Here is a 16666-nt window from a genome sequence, read left to right as displayed (position 1 = left end):
AGAGCACATGGTGCAAGATTGTGTCCAGGCAGCTCTTGAATACCTCCAGTGAGGGACCCCACACTCTCTCTGGGCTTGGTCACCCACACAGTAAAGAAGTTTTTCCTTGTGTTGAGGTGGAACTTCCTGTGCATCTGTTCCTGCCTGTTGCCCCTTGTCCTATTGCTTGGCACCACTGAGAGGAGCCTGGCTCCATCTTCTTGATACCCCCTCTTTAGGTATTTATATATATTGATGAGATTCCATCTCAGTTGCCTCTTTTTGAGACTGACCAGGCCCAGCTCCCTCAGCCTTTCCTGGTACGAGAGAGGCTCCAGTCCCTTAATCATCGTTGTTACTCTCCACTGGACCCAACTCAGGATCTCCATGTCTCTCTTGTACTGGGGAGCCCAGAACTGGACACAGAACTCCAGATGTGACCTCACCAGGGCTGAGTAGAGGGGCAGGATCACCTCCCTCAACCTGCTGGCAGAGCTGTTCCTAATGCAACCCAGGAGAGCGCTGCCCTCCCTGGCCACAGGACACACTGCTGGCTCATGGATGGCTTGTTGCCCAGAAGGACCTCCAGATTCTTCTCCACAGAGCTCATTTCCAGCACCTGAGCCTGTGCTGGCCCATGGGGTTATTTTTCCTCAAGAACAGGACCCTGCACTTACTTTTGTTGAATTTCAGAAGGTTCCTCTGTGCCCATTTCTCCAACCCATCCTTCTGGAAGGCTGCACAGCCCCATGGGGTATCAGCCACTCCTCCCAGATTTGTGTTGTCAGTGAACTTGCTGAGGAGGCATCTGCCCCTTCATCCAAGTCATTGATGAATGAGTTAATACTGGGCCCAGTATTGAACCTTGGGGGTACCACTAATGACAGTCCCTCAGCCAGACCGTGTGCCACTGATTATGACCATCAGGCAGTTCTCAATCCATCTCACTGTCCACTCATCCAGTCTACACTTCATGAGTTTACCTATGAGGGTGTTATGAAAGGCAGTGTTGAAAGTCTTGCTGAAGTCAGTGTAGACAATATCAGGTAGTTGTTTCATTGTAGAGGACAATTGGGTTTGAGAAGCATGACATTGGTAAATTCATGCTCACTATTCCTTGTCATCCACATAGATAGATATGGCCTCCATAATGAGGCATTCCATCGTGGATCTAGGCATTGAGGTGAGACAGACTGGCTTGTAGTTCCCTGACTCCTAATTCTTGCCTTTTTTTGAAGTCTGGGGTAACGTTTGCTTTTTTCCAGTTCTCAGGCACCTCTCCTGATTGCCGTGACCTTTCAAAGATGATTGTGAATAGCCTCACTATGGTGTTTGCCAGCTTTCTCAACATTTGTGGAAGTATCTCATCAGAGCATGTGGACTTGTGGATGTCAAATTTTCCTAGGTGTCTTTCCATTGGATACTTGTGCCCCTGTAGCAGGGGCAGCATGTCCAATCCTGAGCTCTTGTAGTTGATAGCACAGCCTGTTAGCTTAAGAGCTTCAGATCTTCAACCTTCAGCTTCTGTGGCTAAATCCAAGCAAGGAGAGAGCATTGCCTGGTGCCTCAGTCTTTGTCTACCTCTTGCTTCAGTGGTCTGGTGTTATTTACTAGAGATTAGGCCAAATTCAAGAACCTTTTTGGCTGCTTTTGAGCCAGAAGTGGATCTGACTTTACAGCTTAGGGGTCATCTTTGATAATGGCTGCAACTGAGTCTGTTCCAGAGCAGTTAGACAGGAGAAAAAAGTGAGATCAGGGGAGTGTCCCACATCGTAGTGAAATGCTTTAAACTAGTAAAGTGAGAGAGGCCTGTAACTCAAGGCCTAATTTATTTTTTTTTTTTTTTTTTTTTTTTTTTTTTTTTTTTTTTTTTTTGTGGTGTTAGTTGTCCAGTATTACAGTCTAGTATAGTTTTTTATTATTTTGTAGTTTTAGACTTACAGCTCTCAGAAGCACTTTCTGAACTATGAGGCCAGGCTGATTAAGGAGCTTTTAAAATGCATATCTTGGGCTTGCATGTGGGTTTGTGATGGAGTACTGATACTGAGCCCTTAAAAGTGTTCTCTAACCAGCTCTGTGAGCTTTCTGCAAATCAGGTGCCCACAGTTTAGGGTAGGGGTTTCTCACAGAAGTGTGTCTTCCACGTTTCTCTTTAACTCTTGGGGCCTTGCTATTTATGTAGTGGCTAAAGTGTGGGTGTCTGTTTTCTGAGCTTTGCTTGCAAGCAAGCTCCTTCGGGTAGGGAGCATCTGGCTGGAACAAGTCTGTGCATTGCCAGTCAAACTAAGCCCTTAATGAGTGGCCCTAGGTGTTATCAGAATGAAACAGTTGGATTGTGGTGTGTTAAAAAATTAACTGGCTGGAACATGCAGCTTAAGAAAACTGAGCACTTTAAAGGTTGTGATTTCATTCCAACTTTGCTGTTGACACAAACAACTTTGGAGGTGATACAACTGATGTTCTAATCCACAAAAGTTGTTAAATTACTTATGTACTTGGCATATTCACTTTGGTCTTGGGCAGAGATAATACAGACATGTTTGTCATTTCCTTAATGCTGATCAGTGATACAAAGTCGTATGTGAGTGTTCTGGTGACAGAGAACTGCCTTTCTCTTCACATAACTTTAGCCTTATAGCTTAAAGGGAATTGTGTGCTAGGCCCTAACAAAGCCACTGTGCTCTTTATGTGCCCTTGCAGCTCATATGTGTGCATACACAGCACTGGGGGCCAGAAAGTCATCTCATTTATTTTCTACTTCCATCTGTATCTGGAATTAGCTATGAGACTCTGGTCTGGCTGGCCATGGCCAGCCTAGACAGGCAACTGGGAATCATCTTCATCCTCCCTGTATGAAAGGGATTCAGCTGGCTGTGCAAAGTGAACCTCAAGCTTGCAGGCAGTCACTCCTGCAGTCAGTGTCCCTGTAGTAGCTTGTTACTCTGTAGAGCCAGGAGCATTAGTTTTTTTTCTTCTTAGACCAAAAAAAAAAAACAACCCAAAAAACCCCACAAAACAAAAAACCAAAAAACTGGAGTAGCATTATTATTGATGCACAGTGGGTGTGCTTTCAAAGATCTGCATAAGTGCTCAGTTTTACTATGAATGAGGACAGACTGACTTCTGCCTGTCTTTGGGCTATTGCTTGTCATGTGTCACAGGTCTTCAGCTTGGCACAGGGAAAAATTAGCTTTGTCTGCTGTGGTGTATGCAGGTGTTCTCTCCTTTGTGGGTTTTTCAGCAGATGCCACCAAACAGGTTCATTCCTCTAGAGTGGTGGACTCTGTTTTACGTTGAAACTTTGCTTTTCTTCCTGTTACATCAGCTGGTTACATTAGATGCTTCTGGTTTGTCGTAATCACAGGAAAGACACAAACCCATGAATCTCTAAGTGTGTAAGTACAAATTTGACTTTTGGAGTATCTATGAGTATGCCTGAAGTTAGGCTTGTGATAATTTGGACTGAAAATATGTATGTTAGTGAGTTAGAAATGCTGTGATAGATACTTAGCTAAGGCAAAGAATAGAACAGGCAATCCCAGCCACTTTATGCCTTAGATTTTTGAGACTTCTGCCTGAGGCATTGTAAAATAATAGGTTAGCGATTCTTTCTACTTGACTTCGAAGGTCTGAAGCTTTAAGGGTTGTCTTCTTTCCTGTGCAGACATTCAGCACTGATAATCTCCTGTAATGACTTAATTCCAAAGAATGGTACTTTAGACAAATGCAGATACTGCAAGTACAGCATCATGGGGCATTCACTGACATGGGGGCAGTTTGTTGAGACATTCTCTCAGCTGGCCTTTAGGATTGATTGGAAACTATGGACTAGCTTAAAAAGAACTCTACCTCCTAAAGGCACAAAGAAATCTCATTACTTTTCCTTGTATTTCCCAATTCTTGGTTTTTATTCAAATGAGTAACTAAATTTTGAAAAGTCAGTGCTATGTATTTAACTTTGGGATTTCGGTGAAAAGTGATTATTTTTCTTTGCTGGATAGTGCAGTTCTTCATTTCCTGTTGTCATGCATTGTCCTACACCTTCCAAATTTGTTGCACTATTTGGGATGCTAAATGTCTTCCTGAGCACGAAAAGAGCTCATATTTGAGGTGAAAATAGAAAGCAAAACCAGGTCATTATTTATTTTAATTATACGACTTTCACAAAAAAGGGGGTTCATGTTTTTTTATTGTAAAAAGCAAGACTTGCATCTGCTTAGAAGAGTTCTGTGAGTGGTGGGTGGGCAGGGCAGCACTCTGCTGTAATGTGTCAGCCTGGCCAGCTTCCCTGGCTGTTCCTGGAGCATGCCTGGGGTCACAGCAGTGCTGTTGGGATTCCTCAGAATTGGCACCAAGGGCTGTATTCCCTTTTCAGTGGGAGATAACACTCCCACACACATCGTAGGCAGCGCCAACCCCTCCCACCCCCGTGGCTTTATCCGTAGCCCCTGTTCTCCTCTTGAGTGGGATTCAGGTTGCCGGGTGATGCAGCGCTTCCTAGCAACCAGCATCACAGGTATGTGTATGCTCGGCCGTGTTCTGCCGCAGGAGCTGCTCTACGTGGCCGTGGGCAGCGCCTGTTTGTCCTTCTGCCGCCGGTGACCAGCAGTCAGCCGGCTGAGCTGCTTGTGAATAGGCACCAGCACCACCCACAAGGGCTCAGTGGGAATACCCAGGCAAGGGTTTAGAGAAAAGCCAATTAGCTGTGACCTTTATGTGCACTGAAAGCATTCCCTGTGCAGCGAACTCTGCTGTGACCCAGGCCTGGGAGTCGATGGAGAGGACATATGGCCCAGAGTGATGATCTGTGCAGAGATGTCCCCATGCCAGTCTGGGCACAGGGCTGCCCATGCTGTGAGGATACAGCAGGTGAGGTATAATGCAAAGAAGGTTTCTTCTGGATCAGCATGGTCACTCCTTGCAGGTGGTCAGCTCAGGGTGTCTCTAGGCATTTCTTCCCTCTCTTGCTATGTTCTCACTTTTCATGCTCATTTTAACCTCCTCTCTGCCAAGGGCTGGTCTGTTTGGACACAGACCTGGTGTTCATATGTCCCTCAGTCTATATGTCACACTGAATTGTTCAGTTCTTGTAGGACAGGCATTTTAGGCTGGGGCATCTTGGGAGCTGGCTGAGGCTGAGGGAGCAAATCTTACAAGGTGAGTAAGTTGTTTTTTTTTTTTTTTTTTTTTTTTTTTTTTTTTTTTTTTTTAAAATCTCCTTTGTAATCACTGCAGCACACCAAGTGCTCAGCCAGGTGAGCTTTTGCTGTTAGCCCGTTGAGAAGCTTTAGCAGAATGGGAATGTCACAACAGAGTACCCTTGTGAAGAGCTCACATGGTTAGTTCTCTGGTCCATCCGTGATGGCTTCATGGAGGGTGAAATACTAGGGATGTTGATGGAAATTTCCTGTTAGACTTGTATATAAGAAAGTATCTTGCTTGGTAGATTTGCACCGAAGCTGCCACATGGCTGCATGTGCAGTAATCCAAATCCTGTTTTTTTTTTCTAGTTATTCTGTATTAGCACAGCAGAATGTCATCTAAGGGAGGCAGGGGCTAAGAGCCCCAAGATGACTCTGTGAGTGCTTTACAAAGCAGCTGGCGTGGACCACCCCCTTTTTTCTTTGTTTCCAGACCTCTCCTTCCCATGCACTTTTCTCCAGGCAGCTCATCATCCAGGCTCAGCCTGCTGCTGAGAACTTCAGTTTGCCATGGTCTGGGCTGTGTGCTGGGAACAGATCGATGTCTGTGCTCCACTGGCATGCATCCTTCAGATGAGTGTTGCGGGTGAGAAGCTGTGGTGAGTCCTGGGGAGGTTTCCCTAAGGCATGGCAGACTGGTAGGCTGTGGGTTGCCTTCCTCAAACAGCATGACTGGGTTGGTTGGTCTTTGTACCCAGCAGACATACCTGAGAAAAAGTGGCTTTGCCAGGATTCATGTCCCCATCATAGGTCCAGCATCAGGCCATATGAGAAGAACTATGAGTTTAGGGCTTGAAATGGTTTTGAGGAGGAAAAGGAAACCAATGCCTGAGTTTAGGCCTCCAGAGGAGGCTTTTATTAGTCATGTCTCCCATTTCATGGATAGGTTCACCTGAGGTTTGTTGCCTGACTTCGAGGTAGATGATCCTTATCTAAATTTAGATTTATGAAAGGATGGGAGGTGCCTGGTATTTGTGAGATGTCCAAATATCTCAATATTCATAAATGTCCCCAACGAGAATAGACGGGCCTTGGTTCTGATATATCTAGGGACAAAAGTATTGCTTGATAGCTGATTAATTGATTTGTCTGGGCTAGAAACCTAGTTTTGAGCCAGGAGATCACACAGTTTGAGTTGCTGATAGCACAAAGATCCTGTCCCTTCACGCTTATTTTATTCAGCAATCTGTCTCATCTTACTCCTTCCTAACGGGGTCACATTGTTTCCATGATGCATGCTGGTTTTTATTTAACTGATGTCCTTACTTCTTGGCATGACACAATCTGCCAAGCTCTATATGGGCATAAGATGAGAATAAAATTTCCTTTGGTTGAATGGGGAATTTCCCATCTTAAGGAAAGGTGCCAGACAGGCAGCTAGGTTCTCCAGTTTGCTGAGAGTGTCTGGATGTAAGCTGGAAAAATATAAAATAATCCTTCCATATCCTGTCACCTAGTTATTACACACAAAGCCAAGTGGTTGTTCCAGACAGTTGTCTGCAGCCAGACTATTCTTGTGTGTGATTCTTTTTTTTAATGTAAGTTTTCTTTATTCTTATGAGTTGGTTATTCCAAGAGAATAAAGTTCTATGGCCAAAGGCTAATTAAGAGGGAAGAACAGAGGAATTTGGTGAGAAGTATATAAACTGAAATAATTTAGAGTCTTGAAAAATCAGCAGCTTCAGAACAAAAAGGGTTCTGTGAGCACAGGGGAGAGTGAATATTCTGGAAACTGAGGATGGTAGACACAAAGACCTTCAGATGTCAGTCTTTGTCTCAAATCCATCTCCTATCTTAAAAATCTCAAGCCAGTGACATTGTATAGCTTTTTGTTCTCAGAGAACCTTTTTTGTTCTGGCTTGGACAGAACCAATCACTTTTGGGAAACCCCTCAATGGTATTTTGCAGAGGACTGCAGTGCAATGCAGCTTTTCCCATCTTGCCCTGAACTGATACGTGGGGATGCTAATTTAGTATTTGGTGCTTGGACACTGTCTCAGTAGCACTCTGTGGTGGGGGGAGTTGGACCTGAAGGAACAGCATCATGCTTTGCTCTGTGCATCCCCCTTACATTGTGACATTGCAAGTAAATGCATGGTGCTCTGTCCTGCTTCCATGAGTGGGACTAAGGAGCATCTATCCCATGTTAGACCTACAGTTTCCCTCAGTATCCTGTCCTCCTGCATTAGTTACCCAGGAAGTTTCTTTTACCTAAACCTGTTCACCTGTGGTAGGGTATTTATATCCAGAACATCCTGTGGCAAAGTATTTCATACCTCAACTACACACTGCCAAATGGTCACCTGTTATTTGTTTAGGACCTACCTCATACTAATATAATTTTGTGCCTTCTGTGTTGTGTATTGGAGAAGAGAGTGAATATTCAAAATCTGTCTTTGTGCACTTATTTCTAGGCCATCCCTCCCTGTGTGGGATGATCTGACAACCCATTTGTCAGATTTTCCCACCTAGGAACCACTTGGAATCACAAAATATTTACCAGGAAAGGATGTGGTGCAGTGAGAGATATTGCAAGTTGTGACATGTTCCTAACTCTTACTTTGAAGGTGCCTGACCAGATGGATCAAAGACCTGGTCTGAAAGGATTATCCTACTGGTTTGCTCTCTGATAAAACATGAGAAGTTTGGTGTAAATCCATAGAGATGAAAGAGTTCTCATCTGCTTGCACTCAGAAGGGTTAATGTGAGATTTTGAGGGGAGGAGAAGCCTGAAATGTCTCGTGCTCCAAATGCATTTTCCAGCCTGACTGTAAGGCATTGTTCCTTGTGTTTGCAAATGTGGCTAATGTAGTTCTTTATGGCTGAGCAGAGGTGAGTGTCGAGTGAGGTCTCCCAACACAAGCAGCTTCTCCTCAGCTAAGGAAGTGTCTCAGGGCAAAGGCAGTTGCCCTCTGAGTCTTTTGAGTAGGGAATGGAAAAAGTGTTACCAGATGTGTTGTTTATGCCAGCTGCTGTCAGCCGTGCTTCCCTGGTTGAGGAGACTCATGGAATGCTGAGGAGTTGCTGTAAACTGCCTGAGAAGCTGGCCTGTGCAAAGAAACCTTTTCTCATCACAGCAATGTAGTAACAGAGCTAGGCCTGTGGGGGTGGGGTGTATTTAACTCCCCGTGGCCAAGGCAGGAATGGTTGGCACTGGTGGGAGCAGCCAGCTCCCATCCTCCCTCCCTGAGTAAATGCATTACAGACGAGATCAGCTATTAGAGGTGCCTCTCCAGTTCTAGATGTCCTTTATACTGTCTTCCTCTTATGTCTGAGAGGGTTTTCAGCCTCTGATAAATAGTTTTGCTTTTAATCTGACTATTTGGAGCTGAGGTTTAGCAGCAAATGGGCTGTAAATTACAAATGGAGCTAAGTCACTGTATCTTAGTTCAGTGTGGATGGGGCCCTGTAAAGAAGGTCTTTAATCCTTTGGGGTCCTCTTTGTCTTTCTGGATTGCTATGCTTTGTGCTGTCAGCACTGCTGAATAAGAGTGCTCCTGCCGGGTATGAGCCAGGCATGTGCCAGGGCTCCAAGCTGAGAGCTGTCAGGGGAGTTCACCTCCTTTGCAAAGGGATCTCTTTGCATCACAACTCTGTTGCTGCTTCTTTCTGATACCTGCTTCCCAACACTTCCTCACCTTTTTCTTTGTTAGTTCTCATCTGAGCTATATTGTCTCCCTGCTTAGGATGAGAAAGTTAACAGGTGAACCCCAGCCTGCATATGAGAATCCTTAAAACTTGGGTAGGAATTAGCCATAGCTCTCTTTATTGCAGCAGCAAAGCTATAAGTAGAGTAAGAGAGCTGTTGAGAAACTCAGTGTGGTTCCATCACATGCAGGTGACTACCACCTGAGGCCAGGCTGTGCTGGGTATCTGTAGGGAACAGGAGCTGAGTGTGGGAGGAGTGTAGGAGATTTGTGGGACACATATTGGGAAGTGGCAGACCTGTGAGCTTTACCTTCAGATAGAAGTGGAGTTGGAGGAGTGGATGGTTTCTGTCACTTGTAGTAAGATCTATAAACCTTAACTAGCCTTTTAAGCTAACAACATAAGGATAGTTTGAGAATTTTTAAAAATTCTTGCTACCAGAAAGAGTGATGCATATCACAACATGGAGCTGCACCATTCCCATTCCCTGCAGCTTCCTTGGCTCCTATGCTGCAGTAGTGGTCTTACTTTGGAACACAGTGGTCTGGGAAGTCGAGAAGGAAGTGGAAGGATTAAAGACTCGATTTCCCTGGTAACACCTTTGTTACCAGACTCCATTAGCTGCTGAGTGAGGGCTGTAGTGACTTTGTTTTATCTGTGTTTTTAGCAAGTGAAATTTATATTATTGAAACCATGGCTCTAAGCATGACTGCAGCTATGTTTAATCAGAAAGATTCTTGTTCTCATAGTGGCTTTGAGGATAAATAAACTTAATGGGGTTCTCTCAGATTTGGAGTATTTTGGGTGGTAAGGAACAGAGTCTGGTATTTTTTGCCTCGGAGACCTTTTAAAGGGTAATTTTTAAATTGGTATCATTCCTTTTGTGTCTTTCATTGTCACAGAAGTGTGATCAGGAGGAGTGCATGCCTCTGTATGGATGCCTATACCATTGGTAGAACTGAGTCTGTTCTATCTGTTTGCAAGTACTTATTTCTATTTTGGGTGGAATTTAAAAGCATGATCATGGTTTTACTCTTGTTCCAATATTTGCTCAGAGTTTCTGAGAAGAGACCCAGGGTGGATAGGAGTCTCAATTGTGAGCATCAGCTGTATTTACTTCCCTGGAACTGGGATCTAGTTTCTGATGCCTGTGAACTCCCAAATGTTCAAGCACCATAGGCTGACTGGTGATGTACACATACTTTTCTGGATTAATGGTGAAGCACTGGAACTTGCTGGGTTTCTTAAGGTGTTTTGTTTGGTTGGTTTTTATTTCATCAACCCCCTGGTTTTTTTTTGTTTTTTTTTTTTTTTTTTAATCTTTAGTCTCCTCCTGCAGAAGCATCTCAGCTTAGCCCTGGGAGGAGCAGGGGAAGATTTTGAAAAAGAGGTTTGCACACTCTGACTGCTGCAAAGAGAATTGATGTGGGGCAGATGAGAGAGTTCAGAGAGTCAACTGTGTTGGCCTGAACCATGTTTTTACCAGTCAAAACAACAACCCTTTTCCAGGGCTGAAGCCAGTGCAGAAGCCACTGCACTTGTCTGCATAGAGTCCTCTGGTTTGCTCCACTTGCAGATGAGGATCCCCAGGTAGTGTATCTCTGCTTTAGTTTTAGTCAGATTTGTCCACAGGTGTAAATTCTTTCCAGACGCTGTAGACAGTATGGTTAAAACACACAAATGTATTTGTGAAAGTGCAGGTGGATGAGGGAGAGGATTTAAAATGGTAAGAGCACCAAGCATTTGTCTCCTCATACGCATGCACCACTCATATCCTCTGTTCTGTGTAAGCCTTGTGCCTTCCTTTGAAGATCTAGGTAACCCAGTTTAAGCGCACACTTCTGGAAATGCAGCTCAGTCCTTGCTCCTCAGAATAGAAGCTTGGTTTCCATGTTCTTTGGTTAATGACTGCCACCACTTGCATCCTGAGAGTTGCCAGTCACCATGTTTGGCAGTGTATGACACTGAACAGAAATAATAACTGTACTGTTAAAACATTGCAGATTTGGCTACATAGAGTGACTCTCTGCTTCCCTCGCATCTGAGAGAACTACTGACAATTCATACACTCTAGGGCCATGCAGAAGATGCATTCGTACAACAGGAATTTTGCTGTCCTTGGCATGGTAGAGCTTAGAAAACAAGGGCCTTAGGGAGTGCTGTGTCCCACTGGCCCATCCCTGCTTTCATTTACCCAGACAGCTGCTCTGTCAAGCAGGACCATGTTTAAGGAGTATGAGCCCTGGGTTTGAACTGTAGCCATTTGCAAGGAAATGAGGAATAGAGTTGGAAGGCAGACCTACTGTGAAAATTAAAAAGGAACATAGTAACATGAAAAAATACTCTAGAAGAGCTTTTCCAAGCCAAGATGGTTCTTGCTTAGAGTTTAGCTGTTGAAGGACTCCAGCTGAAAACCACAGATACAGCTTGGTCAGTCACATCTCACATGTGGGTGTCTGAAGATTGAGCTGAACTTTAACTCGGCAACTTTTCTTGAGGAGAGAACCAGCCTGTTGTATTAGCATAAATTCTCCCTGTAATACTGAATATTTCTCAAAGTTAAAGGAAATCTTGGGAAAGGAGTTACATGCTAATTTGAAGGTCTGTTTGACTCATTCCTTCCTTCTTCCTAATGTTCCATGGCTCAAAACTGCCTTCCAGTGTCTCATCATCTGCCTTGTTTTCCAGCTCCCTCTAATTCAGAGTTTCTTATAATTGGCAGGATGGCACCTCCCTCATTCAAGATCAGGCAGTGTTCTGTGGCAACTGCCACCAGTTGTTGACCTGGAAAAATAACACTAGGGAAATTTATTGAAATGTTTTTGCTAAAGCCAAGCAGTGGAAATGGAGAAGAGCCAGCAGCAGAGCCCTGTGCTGTAGGTTGCCCATGTCTGTAGCAGCTGCTCTGTAGGCAGTGTGGCAGGGGGGAGGTGAGTACTGGTTTCATTTCTCCAGTCTGAAGTCTGAGGAAATGGAAATCAGTTCCCTATCATAGAGATACCAGTAGTCATCGTTGAGCTCATCCATTGCTTTCTGGTTTTGTGTCAGGAACCAGTGTGTGAGACCAACTCAGCAAAGTCTGTTTCCAGGGCTCTTGGAAGGGACTTCACTTAGTTGCAGAGATTCCCTGGAGTGGTCAGCCTGAAGTGAACAAGCCCATGTCACAAACAGCCTTATATGTGCAGCACAGGCAGTATTGGCCTCTGCCAGGGAAACTACCTCCCTGGAGGTAAAATCCCTCCTTCCCTTTCTCCCAGAGGGAGATTGGGAGTGATACCCTCCAGCCTGTGTGCCTTCTTCATTCAAGCTGGGAACAAGGGGCTGCCTGTGGTCAGTTGTATCTTTGTATTATCTCTTTATGAATGTACCTCCACCGCACCAAACCATGCTGTCAGTGTTTTGGGTTTTTAGGACAATGCAGCCTTTAAGTGAAGCCTGTTGGGAGAGTTTTATTCCACCTTAGAAGTGAGATTTCTTATCCTTTGTAAACTCACAGATGATTCTTAATGTCATTGCTTTTGATTGTATGGTAGCAGGATAATTTCTCTTCTGGAAGCCGAACCAATAGGAGCTGCACTTTAACGTAGTGCAAATTTTTTGTCTGATGTATTTCAGAGCTTTAGACTTTGAGGGTGGTGTGACTCTGTAGGACCTGGGCAATTTCAGCTGCAGTTTATTACCAAATTGATGAGCAGCAGTGTGATGAGAGACACATTTTTCTGTCTCTAGTTTTTTCTTGTATCTCCTAGTATCTTTCATGTTAAAGCTCCCTCAAAAGTGTAAGCTTTACTCTTAAATTTTCCTTAAATACCATCTGGTTATTTTACACCAACCCATATTTCCTTACTTGAGCTGGATGAAAAATGAAAGGGATGGGGAATTTAGTTTATATTTCTGTCTGGCACAGAAGGATTCCTTGTTCTGACCGAAGGCATGTCAGGTGCCAGAGCTGAAGAACTAGGTGTAACACTGAGATTCTCATCAACAGGAGGCTGCTTTCTGGTGCATTTACTGAAGAAAGACTGAGGGGTGGGTGGCCATCTGTCTTTTGGTTTTTGGCTTCTTTTGTGCCATAGCTTATAAACATTAATACATCTATGTGAATTGAAGGTTTTATTCTATTCTCTTCAATTTTGCATGTTAAGGCAGAGAGTGTGTTGGGCACAGTCTTGGTAACTTCTCTAGCTGTTCCATCTGGAGCAAGGGCTTGGACTATTGTGATACCAGGAGGCGTCTTTCAGTCTTTAAACAGTTCTGCAATTGATGTGCCATGAATGAACCCATGATCTGGTGGGACTTTTGACAGGGAGTTTTCAAATTTTCTTCTATAGCAGTGCCACAGTTCTGAATTTCTGAGGAAAATGGGGCTGTACTGCCTTGGACAAAAGTAAATCTGTGACTAATATGTGACAGGGATGTACAAGGGAGCCTGGTGGCTTGAAGATAGTACTGCTGTGTTTAGTGAAATGTTTTAAAATATTTAGGAAAAGGTTACTGTTAGAGTCTGGGGAGAGTCAAGGGAGAGAATATTTATCTCCAACTAGTCAGAGCATTAGTCTTTGATTCCATAGATCTTTAGTTTTTGCAAAATTTTGTTACCCAGACAGAGAATTTTTTTTTTTTTTTTTTAAATCTTCCATTAATCTTTGCCTGTGTGGGGTATTCAGGGCAAGGAGTTTCAGGTAAAAAAAATCAGCTCTGCAATATTAATGGTTAGCCTACTATGAATGATGGTTCTCTATTGAGGGACATGAAAGCTAGAGTCTCTTGTTGGAAAGATTTTTCTTTTAGGTGCTATGAAGAAAGCCTCTACCAAAGTGTTTAACATAACTCACAGGTGAATTGGTCTTAGATTGCTTGAGGGACTGGGGAAGGCTCAGTAGAGGAGAGTTACCTGTATGAGGCCAAGGGCTGGCAGAATTGCGCTTGCACAGGGAAGAGTGAATATTTTGGAAAGTGAGGATCTGTAGACACAAAGAGCTTCAAATGTCAGTCATTGACTCAAATCCATCTCCTATCTTAAGCATCTCAAGCCAGTGACATTGTGCAGTAGCTGTTTGACCCGCATGTGCTGGATGTCATTGGCTTTTTTGTGGAAGCGGTGCCATGCCATGTACTGACATTCACATTGTACAGAAACTGAAGCTGCTGGTTTCCCACGCAGAGCTGCTAAACCACTGAAAACCCTGCCATGTCCAAATGAAAGGTTTTTATGTGGGAATAAGTCACAGACTAAGGTCAGTACCTCTCGAGTTAGAATGGGAGCCTTAGCTTTTGTAATGGAGACAGGACCTCTGTCTGTCTGTACAGCAGCTACACAATGGCACCTCAGTGTCAGCTGTCCCCTCTGTGAACTATCATGGTACAAACAAGGTATTATACCTGCTCTGGAGACAACTGGAAGTCTCTGTGTTTGGCAGTGTTCCTCAGTGCCAGCTGCCGTTATTAAATGATGCATGTGTGTGAACACATACAAGAAAATTGTAGTTGTGGAAGGAAAAACAATGTCCTGCGTTTACTTCAGGAATATCTGCAGTGGGGATAAATCTTAAATCGGACTTGCCCGGTTCATCTTTTGACAATTGAGAATGTAGTTTAAAGACTAGCAAGGAAGGAAAATATATTTTGATTTCCCAAAGAGCAGTGAAAATACAAAAGGGCAAAAGGTAGCTTTAAAGAAGGAGGGTAAAAAAGGTGTTGACGTGCTTTTGGAGGGAGCAAAAAGCCCCAAACACAATCCTGGAGGACGGTCACAAAATGGGTGTGTTGATTTAATAGCTGTCAAATTCAGTATCAATCAGAATTTCTCAACTGTTATTGTTTCTTTGCATCAGCAGTGTGTCTTTCATAGACACCTAGTTCAGTGTAGCTACTCTTTTGTATCTCTGGGTGGCTGAAACACAACAAAACATCTCCCCAGGGTGGTGGAGATAAAATGGGTCCAAATCAGTGTAATGACTGCATGCTTGCCTCCTCTTCCATAAAAGTCAAGTACAGCACATCAAACATGTAAAGTGGAAACACAGCACATAACCTTTTGAAACGTAGCCACTGGATTCTGTTGTGAGCGAGTATTTTGAGGCAGCTAAGAATGATGGCCACGTTTGTTATTCTGAATAAAAAGGTGTAAGGAATAATGAAGTTCATCTTGCCATGATCATGTTATTCCAGAACTGTTTCTTATAAAGGTCTCTTTTAAGTATTGCATTTTCTTTTGACTCGTTTGGTTTTGGCTGCTGCCAGAGACACATACTAAGCTGTGTAACTCAGAGGTTTGATCTAATAATTTCCAGGTAGGCTCTATGCAGATGAACAAAAGTCACTTCAGTAAAAAGGTAGGTAGGATTTCCTCTGTGTAGGAAACTCAGAAGCAGTGTGATCTATCTGACCTATAAAAGCTTGGTTTCAGATCTCTCAGTCCTCTCAAGAGGCAGCTACCAGTTTTGTGCAGTGTTAGGCATGTTTTGAGTGAGTTAGTGGCTTGAAGTCCATTGGCTGACACAGAGCAAATGTTCCTGAAAAGTCTTGATAATGATAAAATATATGAATTGTTACTCTTGGAGCATTCAAAGGTGTTTATTGGTACTGTAAATTATCTCCTGGAGGGGATGGCATAACAGTGTTGTCTGTATTTCTGTGAAACCATGTTTCTTTTATTTCTATTAAATACTTCAGGGTTGTCCTGTAGGAAGGCAAGGTGAGTCTGTTCTGTGATGGATTGTGTGTGAACTTAAAAGGAGAAGTGTGGGTACACACACAGGATGGCTAAAGCTAACGTGCCACTTCCATCTGTGGGTGCCTTGCAAGATGAGAGTGCTGCTGACAGGATGTGTCTTTATCTCAGCAGTGGAGATTTTGGAGATTCAGTTGTCCACGTGATGTGGATGTGGTAGGCCATGATGGTTGTAAGCTACATGTCTGGGAAGTGAAAGGCAGGATATGTTCACTGTATTTGGGAAAGTTTGTGGTGCAGTGTGGTGGAAACAGCAGTAGGCTGTGTGTTCCTGAAAGTAAGAGGATGCACTGGGAGATTGGGGTTGGGAGATGAGGATGTGTATACAGGAAGGTGCAATGGCTGGGTGTGTGTGGTTAGGTGGGGTGGATGCCTGCAGGATATGAGAGGGGGAGGGTGGGGGAAGTGGCTTGGGCAGCAGCAGGGCAATGTTCAGTGCTCACAATGAAGCCTTTTCTTTCTCTTTGTCCCTTAGATCTCCTATCCTCCAAGTGATGAGGACAGCGATGACTCTGAAGGAGAGAATCAGGAACTTGCTCAGATTGACAGAGGTAAAGGGATGAAGATAGAAGGATCCCGGGACACTACGGCTGAAGTCAGTTTTTCTTTTCACTTGTGCTCTTGCAAGTGCCTCCTTCTCAGTCCCCAGTGTACCACAATCAGATGCATTAAATCAGTCCCCTTTAAAGCATTTGGGATCTCACAGGGAGAGACTGGTGTTATCAGATGCTGCAGTTGCATTTTTACCACCAGAAACAGACCCTGATAACCATGTGTTATCAAAGTCCCAGTGTTGCAGACATGGGGCAGAGATGGTCCACAGTTGTGCCAGCAGCAGAGCTGGGACTAAGAATTTATCTTCTATTCCATACTTTTGCTCTTGTGTCATCTTTGTTCTGGGTTTCCTCATCCTTGCTATTTCTTCATGCCCCTGGACTCATTACTTGATTGTCTCTCTCCCTTCCTCCTAGACTGGTATTGTGCAGCCCTATTCTTGCATCTAGTGAGAGCCTTTGATAGAGAAGATACAGGTGCTCTGTTGTTGTTTTTGGACTCGATATGAAGTAGCTTAGAGCTGCAGGTGAAAACTGTAGTAAACACATCT

General features: G+C 43.9%; 1 protein-coding gene across 3 annotated transcripts in view; it reads left to right on the top strand.

Annotated features, from left to right (window-relative positions):
* Nucleotides 1-16666, top strand: part of LOC310907784 (uncharacterized protein) — a 60135-nt gene that overhangs the window by 2991 nt on the left and 40478 nt on the right. For all 3 annotated transcript variants that reach the window (XM_083858262.1, XM_083858261.1, XM_083858260.1), the window contains exon 2: nt 16037-16112. In XM_083858262.1, the coding sequence (XP_083714388.1) occupies nt 16037-16112 (76 nt within the window). The remainder of the gene's footprint in view (nt 1-16036; nt 16113-16666) is intronic.

This window comes from Zosterops lateralis (assembly GCF_965231275.1).
Source record: "Zosterops lateralis genome assembly, chromosome: 3".
Taxonomy (NCBI): Eukaryota; Metazoa; Chordata; class Aves; order Passeriformes; family Zosteropidae; genus Zosterops; species Zosterops lateralis.
This window is presented reverse-complemented; position numbering and strand designations above follow the sequence as displayed.